This window comes from Hippocampus zosterae, chromosome 5 (genome assembly GCF_025434085.1).
Source record: "Hippocampus zosterae strain Florida chromosome 5, ASM2543408v3, whole genome shotgun sequence".
In the NCBI taxonomy this organism is placed as follows: domain Eukaryota; kingdom Metazoa; phylum Chordata; class Actinopteri; order Syngnathiformes; family Syngnathidae; genus Hippocampus; species Hippocampus zosterae.
This window is the reverse complement of record NC_067455.1, coordinates 15,513,510-15,525,534: the sequence shown is the minus strand read 5'-3', so window position 1 is coordinate 15,525,534 and position 12,025 is coordinate 15,513,510. Positions and strand designations below refer to the sequence as shown.

At 40.3% G+C, this 12,025-nt stretch overlaps 1 protein-coding gene across 2 annotated transcripts in view; it reads right to left on the bottom strand.

Annotated features, from left to right (window-relative positions):
- Positions 1 to 11,310, bottom strand: part of triob (trio Rho guanine nucleotide exchange factor b) — a 97,838-nt gene extending 86,528 nt beyond the window's left edge. The window contains exons 1-2 of one of the 2 annotated variants that reach the window (XM_052066399.1): positions 10,602 to 11,310; positions 2,674 to 2,727 (exon numbers count right to left, since the gene is read on the bottom strand). In XM_052066399.1, coding sequence (XP_051922359.1) covers positions 2,674 to 2,727; positions 10,602 to 10,671 — 124 coding nt within the window. In that variant the 5' untranslated portion in view covers positions 10,672 to 11,310. The remainder of the gene's footprint in view (positions 1 to 2,673; positions 2,728 to 10,601) is intronic. The other variant, XM_052066398.1, reaches the window with a different exon arrangement.
- Positions 11,311 to 12,025: the final 715 nt, after the last annotated feature.

Below are 12,025 nucleotides of genomic sequence, written 5' to 3'. Positions count from 1 at the left end.
ACACACGACTATTTCATTTCCCTGTGAACCAAAACATGACCTTAAAACCAAGGTATTTATCAAACTGATTTTTGGCGCACCATCACACCCCTAAAGCTGCACAAAAGCAACTCTCGAGACAGAGAAGTGAAAATCATCGTGAAGGACTAAAGAGAGAACAACTGCTCCCTGGAGAGATGGCAATTAAAGTACTTAAGACTTAAAGAGAGACTGAGTATTAATTGCTACTTTGAGAATACGAGGGAATAATCCACTGTCAATTCCATACAAATTATACATTGACACAACTTCAAATACTGTACATAAGCAAAGAGTGTGAATACAGTTCTCACAATTTAAGACAATTGTTGCTTGCCTGTATCCAAAAATTGGTAGGTGACATAAAATGGTTTTCAAGTATTTTGTCCTGTTTTTCTTTTTCTTTTTAATATCCATGAAATCTATCCATCCATTCATTACCGGTGCCATTTTTTCTGTTCATGTACTGTACACCCATGTAAACGGAGCAAGAGAATGCAAACACTGCAACTTGAAGTTACAAATTAATCAAAAAGTACAAATAAATGATTTCACAACTAAGAACTAGACTTATTCTGTATTCATCCACTGTTATTTTCACCAATGTTTCCATATAAAAGTAATTAAGGCACCTAGACTAGCTACATAAATACTTAGTTTTGTCTCCACTACTCTACTGCAATCTCATTACCTGAAATTCAGTGTAAAAAAAAGCTCATGAAATTAGGTGTGACATATAGAAGTAAACCTCTTTTTCACTGTATCTTGCAAACATGTCATTCAAGAGGGTTTGGGCAGAGGGTTAGCACGGGATTTGGCTGGCACATCCAATCGCTTCCTATTAACACCCCTTTCAGAACCTGGCAACTGGAAATAATCAGCCAGACTGTCAGTTGAAAAAAAGTCTTGTGAAATGTTTATCCCCGGATGACCCAATTGGAAACATCAGGACTAAACTGTGTAAACCGCATGGCCCTCACTGGGCGAAAGACATCGCATACTATTGAATTGATCCCTGTTAGATTGGATAGATAGATCTGCTGCCTCTGTCTGTTCTGCACTCCTGGCCATTCTTCTGTCACCAGAATTTAACCAAAGTAGAAAATCCAAATCATAATAAACTGGTTTCTTCAGAAAACATGCTGGGTGAAAGGTAGAAACATTAAATGCTCTTCTAGTGAATGGCGCAAGGTACAATAAACTTGTGTACCTCCCTGCCGTCAACAGAATAAGTCACTGTGAGTGTATCATCTTTGTCTTCAATTAAATAGGAACCAGATTTAACATTGAGGAAGTCAATTTGTGACTAAACTGGAATGAGATTATAATTATTTCATTATTTTTCATGGGGGAAAGGGGGCCGTGGGGTGCGCTGTAGGATTCCTCTAATACAGAGGAGTCAATATCGTTTTGGTCGGGTCATTTGTCGTGAAGGCTTATTTTGGCGTGTGATTATGAGGGTGAAACCAACTATATGTTGAATTGTGTCATCATATACTCTGTACACAACAGATTGATGGATTACTAGATTTGAAATCAGATGTCAAGGATAATAGTTTGTTTAATTACTGTAATAAGGTCAAATTAAAATATTAAAAAAAAACCCACATAACAATTTGACAATTTTTGGACAGGTTTTATCAAGGATCATGGAAGTTGACACACATGATTAACTTTGGCGGGCCGCATAAAAAAGGATGTGGCGGGCTGGATGTGGCCCCGGTCCTTGAGTTTGACACTTGTGTTCTAATGCAAATGGAGTGCTTTGGCTCAATGAACGTTAGAAAACGCTGCACGAGATAATACACTACATGTGATGATTGATGATATATGAATGGGTTCAACATGGGAAAGCATGATTCCCCGCAGTTTTTAGCAAGAAGATTCTTCTACCTCTTCTTATTTTCTTGGATGGATGGCTCTACGAAAGGCCTATAGGGCACCACAAAAGTGTTTGAGAAACAATGAAAGATGGGAAGATCAGCAACATCCACAATGCCGCCATTTGATGAGGAACGTTTAGTTCAATGTTCATTCCAGACTTACCATATAGAAATAAAGAAACATCATACAAATATCTGGAGCAGGTGGGCAACAGAAGGATGCTAACTAAGCTAAAAGCTATGATGGCCAGTCCCTCCCACCCCCTCCAGCCCGCCCTGACAGCACTTGGTAGCTCCTTCAGCCAGAGACTGTTACACCCGCGCTGCAAGAAGGAGAGATACCAACGCTCGTTCCTACCGACTGCTGTCAGGCTGATGAATAAAAAATAACAATCATAATAATAATAATAATTAAATGATGTGAAGGAAAATCGTATATAGTACTGCGATTTATCCATTTGTGTTCATATTGTATTTAATTGAAAGATGTTTGTTGTTGTTTTTTTCTCTTTCTCCTTTCTTCTTTCTACATACATTCTTGCTGCTGGAGGCTGTAAATTTCCCCAGTGTGGGACGAATAAAGGATATCTTATCTTATCTTATACAAATATGAATTCTATTAAATGTACCCACATATCACAGAATGCAGTGTGTTCGGTTCGAATATACCCCTGATGCAAGGCATGAAATATTCAGTTGAAACGGGCCTCACACAGTGTTGGAAAACTGCCAGTTGGCTTGCAAAGACTGTAAGAAAACCACTGAACCCTACCTGAGGTCTGACCGGGTCCATCCAGTTTAGAGTCACATTTTGGAAGTGAGAAATCTAGAAAGGCAGAAAACAAATTTCAATTTCTGTTTTGAATAAAGCGAAAACAACAATTCCTGTCCAACCCTTTATTTTGTACTTTTAGGTGGGGTCTCAGGACTTTGGAATAAAGGACGTAACATTTGAGAACCCCTATTTGTTGGGATGGTGAAGAATTGCCAGTATTGTAACATTCACAATTATAACCTAAATCAATCAATAAAAAGTACACTTGGAATGGATAGTAGAAATGTGCCGATTTTTCTTGGGGTGCGATTGGTATCCCAGGGCCCCCTCAAGTTACCCCCGACCACAAGTACTCCATACTAAGTCCGAATGCTTTCAAAAAGGTTGTTAAGGTTAAGTGTACAGTAATTCTTGATCCATGCGGTATTTTCACCAAATAGTGTCCCAGAGTGAGACACATTGGAAATGTTTATACTTCTGAGCGCCCCGAAATACTAAATGTTTCCATTAAAATTGGTTCGTGTTTGGTATCACTCATTAAAAATTCCCAGGTGACTCAATGCAGTCGCTGATTGATTAAAGAACAGGTGTGAATACACTTTTCTCTCTGACTCACGAGTATACACACATTCATTTAATCAGAAATATCTCTACTCAAAGTAAGAAGTACCAGATAAATGTTTTCACAGAGGGATCCTCTTCAAGAAGACGAAACATTTAGAATACACAGACAAACCTGTGAATACTCATTTCCCGCCCGATGTCACCAAGTAAACGCATTTGCAGTTTGAGATGAATGAATTGTGGGTATTTGAAAGAATAAACAATGAAAAATCAACATATTTTACACACTGTCCCTTTGACCGTAAATTAAATAGAAACCCAATCAAACATTGAAGACATGTTTTGCTTGGACAAACATCTCTTTGAACAAGTCACAGACTGACAAACCCTGTTTCTGGGTCACGTCACTAGGACACTGTTGTAGCACAAGGGAGAGAGAGCCAGGGATGAGGGTCAGCTTAGGTCTCTTCTGCCTCAGCTTCACCCAGCTGTCTTTCTAAAAAGAACAGTGTGGCATATGCTTTAGGATTACACAAAGCACCTGTTCACTTCCTGTATGTTATACGGTGTCTGTTCAAATGAGATATGTGCACCACACACCAAGGTGTGTGAAGTTAAAGCAGGGAAAGTGATCAAAATACCATTGCTGCTTGGTGCAAAGCCTTTAAGATGTTTTGCTCTCAAACGTGCATTACTTTGTTGGACGGTATACACATGTAATCTATGTCTGTAATTCTGCAAGCCTAAATGGGAGGATGCAAAGTTTGACCCTCAATCCGATGCCGGGGAGGGCGAGCGGCAGTTTAGCTTCTCAGAACCAGAGGAGCAGTGGGCTGGCAGTGTTCACGCGACACGGATCAAAGCATGCTGCTCTCTTCAAAGCAAAGGGAAATGTTGTGTGCACACTTGAGTGGGAGAGAGAGCACAGTTTGTGTTGGACAGGCCATGCACAGCTGTTGAGAAGTAGTCTGGAGCAGTGCACAAGCTCAAACGTGTTCATCCATCCATTATCTCAACTGCTTTATCCTCACAAGGGTCGCGGGTGTGGCGGAGCCTATCCCGACGGAGTTTGGGCAATAGGTGCAGTAACTCAGAACTTGTTACCAGCCAATCGCACGGCACACGTATCCAACCAACCATTCCCGCTCAAAAAATGCATGGGAGGTTAACGGAACACTCAAAATTGAAAATGGATGGAAGGACAGACATATATGGATACAAATATGTCAACATTTCTTTGATTGATTGCCTCCAAACGACTTCTCGGATGGATGCGTGTACGTACCGGTACATGATATTTTGAACTCATCAATAATTTGATCAGGTGGAGGAGGGTAGCATGTCCACAAAAGAATGTGACCTATCCAAGTAATGACAGAAATGCTGTTCTTACAGGAATGGATTGAACTCATTAGTCAATCGTCGACAAGTAAAATTGACTACTTTGCAGGAACCTGAAGGAAGAAGTGCAAAGTAAAGCTTTGTCTCCAAAGAGTTATGTCCAATAACAAACACAATAACAATTGTGAGATCGTGAGAATTCACCGACATCATGACACTTGTGACAACACTTGTCACAGCAAGGCTGCTCTTTGCAACAAGCATGTGCAAGTAGTTCACCCAAAATTAGACCCCGCAGCACCGTCAGTTGCGAAATAAGTTTTTCCTCAAACGCAATAAAAGCAGAAGTAGATTAGCGGTAGCAGTTATTTATTTCGTTGACCGACTAACTGTTTACTGAACATATGAATCGACAGAACTCACATACCGTACTTGGAAAGCTAAAAATAACTTCTTCAGCAGTCAGTCTGTTGTGGTGCTTTTATAATTGTCCCAGTTTGTAATTTAGAGATGGCGACACAAGACTTTGTGGTGAATACACACTATTAAAAAAAAAAGATAAAAATAAAGTGAGTCTGTCTTCCTCAAAACCTCTTTCTTCTTGCCGACATGTACATTGGGGTCAGTTATTTTACAACACAGCCAATGCCAATCTATGCTTGGTCTTCAACTCTGACCAACTGCCAATTAGACTGCACCATGATATAACCAAAGGAGTTCAGCCTCGTGGAGAGCAAGGAAGTCGACTTTCACAAGGCGTGGTCCATCCCAACTCGAACTCTATAATTTGATGGGTGAAGGCTTATTTATCCCTTCAAGTATGCATATCTCTTTTTTAATCTGCCCTTCCTTAGATGCATTTTGCTTTAGTCTACTTATGAATGAAATGAATTATTTGGTTATTCCTCCCCATAAGGATATTAAAATATATATATTTTAAAACTGCTCTAAATACAGCAAGAGATGTACAAGAAGCCCTTAAACTTCGATGTACGAATTATTGTGTCTGATGGACGAAAAAAAAAAAAGAGCAAGTCTAACAGTCAGAACAGAGTTTGCTTGTCCGTTAATGGCCACTGGCCTGCGGCAAGTCCCGTTAGGCATTAATGGAGCACCATATAGTTTAAGATGGTCTGACAGTGAGACATCTTATTGCAGTGTGCACTCAGTAGCTTCTATGCCAATTGAATTTCACAATGCAGCTTTGAACAATACGGCCACTGCATGCACGCAATAACTTCATTATATGTTACTCAAGAGAGCACTAAATTAGATATTGTCAAAATGCCCATTATTTAGACGTTATTTTTAGTTGTACCTTGAGACTCACATCACAGTGCTACAACACCTTTGGCACAGGTCAATCCCTCAATCTAATTCATCAACGGCCTGTTTTAAATTGACAGGGGGCTGATGAAGGTCACTTTAAAATAGAAAGATTAGAGTATCTAGAAGTTCTGTGGAGTCACACTTCGTAGTAAAATAATTCCATCCATCTATTTTTGTATCATTATCCTGTTGAGCGTCCACGGGCTCTCGTCACGGTGAAGAGAATTTTGAACAGTTCAAAATATCGATCCACTTTTGCACAACTCTCCACAGCCACCTGGGAGAAATTTAAATGAATTTCTCAAAGCATAAATTGACATACAGCAGGCATGTCCAAAGTCCGGCCCGGGGGCCAAATCCGGCCCGCGGTCGAATTTCATCCGGCCCTCGGCCCCTGTCATAAAATCAGTGCCGTCTGGCCCGCAGGTGGGGCGTAATGGAACACGTGTTGCATTGACTGAGGTCTCGTACACTGGTGAGTGATGTTTTATAGAGTACTGCTTCCCTCTAGTGGCTAAATGAGTAATAGCATTCACTAAATGAGTAATAGCATTTAGACACTAGAGGGCAGTAGCACTCTACGAGACATCACTCACGAGTTAACAAGACATCACTCTGTGTTTATATTGACTGATATGTCATATTTCAAATGATCCTTGCAGTTGTGGATATGTGTATTGCTTGTTCATTTCCCTGTTGTTCGAGTCAAAGGTTTTGTGACTATTGAAAAGTCATGGTGATACATTTTATGTTTCAAATTAATAAATTTGCACTCAGGAGACTTCTGTTTAAGAAAAAGTCAAGTGAATAAGCAGTTGCATGTGTTATTCCTGTTTCAAATGAACCAAAAGAAATTCTTAAGATTGTTGAAATTAAAATAAAAATGGAAATGTGAAACACACTGGCTTACTAAAATTTGTTGAACAATATTGTTGTTCAATGTAAAGAATGTCAGCCGAGGTCGGCCCCCCGACATTTTACCACATAAAATCTGGCCCCCTTGGCAAAAAGTTTGGACACCCCTGACATACAGTATCTCAAGATCAACACAAGTGTTTCACAAGAAGATGAAATGACCAAAATCGAACTTCAAAGTCGGTGAGTTGCCCCAGGACATGCCCACACGATGACAGCTTTTGCAAGGAAGAATGGGCAAATATTGTGAAGTCAAAGTGCGTCATGACAAACACCTATCAAAAAGGACCGAATGGTGTCTGCAGTTTTCATCTTACTGTATTGTAAAATGGATTTAATGACATGTATTGTACTTACTTAGTCTGAACTTTGTATTGTATTGACAGTGTATTTGGTGTCATTCGTTGAATCAACATACAAAGAGAACAATAACATTGATAATCTCCACCAAAAAAAAAAAAACACACAAAGAAAACAGGGCGCCGGACACAGCAGTTACTGTATCGCTCGAGAGCACTTTGCACAATCATGCATTAGAATACTGACTGAGAAGATCAATACTATGTTTGCATGGATGAATGAAGTGTATTAGGTTACAGAACAAGGCAATGGTTGAATTAAAAGCATATTAAGGGCTTTGAATGACCAACTGAATGAATGAATGAATATTTAATTTAATGATTTCCCTCATTGCTATCATGCTATTGACAGGAGTGTGTTAGTGGAAAAAAAAAAAAGAATGGGAACAACAAACTATTGTTACATTTTATTTTCTCCGCTCTTATTCTGCCATTTGCATTAAATGTTATTTGATTCTAGAACAAAAAAAAAAGTATTTCCTACATAATCGTCTGATTTCCAGAGTCCACACCCATTTCTTTCTCCATCATGAACACTGCATGAGCTGTCTTTGCTGCCACATAAACATCGAAACAGCCCAACTTCACTGAGCCATCTTCATTCTCTGATAAAATGCAACACAGCTTTGGGAAATTAGGGCTGCAACTAACGATTATTTTAGTAATCGATTAATCGGTCGATTACTTTTTGAATTAATCGAATAGATTTTTTTTTAATGTTGCCGAATGAAATTACCAGAGCTCTTGAATAAAATATGAATAAGACAATACAAATAATATCTGAGCTCAAATTACAAAAGCTTGTGGACACCGACCCACAAAACCATATAAACGTACGAACTGTATGTCCATTGGGTAGTAATAGGTACAGTGTAATTTGAAAAAAAAAAACAATAAAATCCCAAAACAATCCTCTAAGTTAATTACATGCTCTATTTTCAAAATAACGATGGCATTTGTCCCCTGTAACACTCATACCGAGACACCGTGCTTTGTGATTTCACTACATCATACTCGGGACAGTATTCTTCATTTTGAGAAATGGCCAGTGTGCCCTTGAAAGTGTCAGAACTTGATTTATGATTGGTTGATCAGGATCCATTTATTAACCAGCAGTTGCTTACATCATCAAAATGCATCATATTGATTGGTTAAAAGACGCAAATATGTCAAGAGAGCCCTATACCGTTGGCACAATTCAAACGCAGCAACTGAGCGGGTGATTGAGGTGATAATCAGGAGACACAGTGGGTAACTAGTATAATAGTAGTAATAATAATAATAATAGTTTGTTGCCAAAATGTTCTACTGGTCATATCAATTATTATCGATTAATTATTGCAGCCATAAGAAAATACATTGAAAAGTACCCGAGCAACTGTAAGAGTACAAAATGTTTTTTTTTAAAAGTTAAAAAACACAACATTCCCAACTGACTGGCTAGCTAAGCTGATTTCTCATGTACAATTTAATACACCACCCATCGACCTTCACCGTACCATGACCATGTCGAATTGCCATTGAGCAGAACTGGACACTTAAGTGAACAAGCCGATGAGGAGGCTGTATAGCTCTTAACACACTTTGAGTACCTAGAAGGTGGAAAAGCCATATATACCACTTTTTTTTCTACGTATTTCTTTTCCAAAACAATGTGAGAGAGAAAAAGTCATTGTCAAAGTCAATATCGTTTTGGTGAAAGACCCTCATATTAAGAATTAACCAGAACGGAAACATAAAAAAAAATGTTGGCATAAACGTCATAGAGTAGTCTAATAAATGTATTAAGCGCTGCTCGTACAGCACATATGTTAAAAAAACAAGTTTGAAATGTGTATACCTGTATTTGCTTAATAAGAAGTCTCTTGCATCGAATGCAAGTACATTAATTGTAAAGTAAAAAGTAAATAGGTGGATGTGTGTGAATTATGTGGTTTTTTTGTGCTAATCCATAGACGGTGAACAACAGACCCAATGGCACTAGGTGTCAAAGAGAGAAACAGCTGAGTAAGAGAGGGCGAGGCAGCTGTTTCTCGAGGGGTGGCTAAGTGCTGTTGGTTCGCCTGTTTTGGGGGAAGCATCACTTCTCACGCCCAATGCACCTCACCAGAAATTATACCCCCCAAAAAACAGACCCGAAACAACAGGGTCACGTGGAGTTTAAAAAAGAAATGATCTATCTATACATCTCTGACCTATACATTTCACAATTATTACATTAATGTCACAAAATCGTGCAGGATATTTTTAACCAAGAAACCATCCACACAGTACAAGCATACATTCACTGACCACTTCATTTGGAACACCTCCGCACTCCAATGAAATGCGATACAAAACCTGAGGTAGCTGTATCCCACGACATTGTATTCACACGCACAGCCCATCTTTGTTTGGTTCCCAAACAATTTTGGGATTTTGTGAGTGGCATTGTAGCATTTGAGAGTTGGACATGGGTCAAAATTGTACCTCTTGCTTCAACTCACGCATCCATTGAATGCCATTGAAACATCTTAATTGTTTCATGTGAATGGACCACAAAATTGAAAATAAGTTATTTGGGATTTTTATGGTGGCAAAGAACAACACAACATCAATTTAAGAGGTGTCCCTATTTTGGTTGCCTTGGCATGAAAACATCTTGTGACGTGATGCATTGTACAACACGGCCACACTTTACAACAAAGCGTTATTCAACCTAAAATAGTTTGGCTCTCTAAAAGGTGTCTCTCTTCTAAAGAGAGGCCTTTTGATACCGCTCTGGTCTTGAATTTTGGATGTGCAGGAGTACCTAATATTGTGGGACAGTTAGTCTTAAGCACGATGCACCTATTCAGTAGAGGATGTCATGAAACTACACCACGCACGCACAAGTACAAATCAGAAGATTATTGCTCTCGTCTTTCAAGTACCATCACAACAACACTGGCGTGAATGACGTCCAATGGAGGCCCCATAAAACGCGTTTACGTTTTGGATGCATTCTTACAGGGGGCTTGGCTATTCTTATTTGTTGTGACGATGATGCCATGGCGTCAGAAAGGCCCCAGTGCGATGCATTGCATTGCCCATTCAAGCATGACTGTCCCATAGGACGAAATAATAAATTTTTTTGCAGATCTTCGTCCTATATTGATGATAACGTGGCCGCTTTGGATATAGGTGCAGCCAATACCTCCAAGAGGGTCACGCTGCTCCTGATCACGCACGTTTAATGTACCGGTATCATTCATGGTTGTGATCTGCAGCATGACAAGCCGGTGGACTCAAATGCGATCAATGGGAACAGTACGCATAACCTTTTTTTTTATTCGTCATGAGGTTCTGCAACAACGACACAGCCCAGTGGTGAGCACACCGACAGTCGTGCAGTTACTCCCTCCCGCTTGAAAGCAGACTCGCCCCTTCCTGACTTACCGGATTTGAAAAACGCCGCTACGTCTGGAGCGTCCTTTGCAGCCTCATCAAGCCCCTCCGCTGCGCTCATGGCTACCACTGTCTCGTGCGCAAACGGCCCCCTCGAAAATCCACAAACCGGAGCGATTCGATGTCGGCTCTTGTCACACAAGCAAGCTGGAACCTTTCATCGCAGCAGATCCGACCGTAGAATCAGCGCTCCCCTCGTTAAACCAAAGACCTCCTCCATTTTGACCGAGAAGGGAGAAATCCTCACGACCGAGCGGCGGCGCTCCCGAGTTGATTGGAGGAAGAGAAGGGAGGGGTGATACTGTCGTGAAATAAGGTGGAGGTTTACAAAAAATAGGGGAGGAGGATTGGAAACGGCTGAGGGTGGGATATCCTGGGATTCCGTTTCTGGAGGAGGTGGGGTTGGTGCATAGTGCACCACATTTAATTTATCCCCCTCCCACGTCACTGCGGTGCTGATGCGGGCCGTGAGGGAGTGTCATTCTTCTGACTTTTCGCACCAGAGGAAACCCACATGATGAGCTCATTGACAGTTCTGCTCGTGTCCCACGTAGGCGTGTCGGGTGTTTGAGTCACGATCAGAGCAGTGAGGATTTTTTTCTGGTTAAAACATTTATTGCATCATAAACGAAGCGTTCGTGTTGATATCTGCCGGCATGGAGGAAGACGATGCTACACGATGAGGTCATTTGGCCCACAATTGTAATCCTGTTCTCCGCTTCCTGATGAATCTTCCTTGGACCCTGGCGATGCGGGAAAGTGCGCTGCTGCCACCTAGAAGCGGTCCTTAGTAATTGGTTGTTGGAAGTGGAACAAGCGTTCAACGATCAAAAAGTAAATACATTTGACATTATAATAAACGTGTTCTGCTTCAGGAAGGTGCTACATCAATTCATTTAAATATGTATTGTTTCAATTAAGACACTGACCTGGAGAATGTATTCAGCATTCCCATATTTTAATTTCTATAAATGTGCATTTGCATAACAGCAAATTCTAATCACAGATGACATATGCCTCCAAACGTATTTTGACACCGATTCCAAAAATCAATTTTTTGTTGTTCTAGAAAATCTGGATTTTTAGACAGTTTCATTTTTTTGGTTGTTTTTAAGTTTGACCATAGCTTCAGCAATACGGATTACGTTGTCATTTATAGCTATGACGTTGGAGGAAAATATATTGCTTCTGCTGTTACAGAATCAAACCTGTAATTCATAAATATTACTAAATATAAGGCGGCCCGGTAGTCCAGTGGTTAGCACGTTGGCTTCACAGTGCACCGGGTTCGATTCCAGCTCCCTGTGAGGAGTTTGCATGTTCTCCCCGGGCCTGCGTGGGTTTTCTCCGGGTGCTCTGGTTTCCTCCCACATTCCAAAAATATGCATGGCAGGCTGATTGAACACTCTAAATTG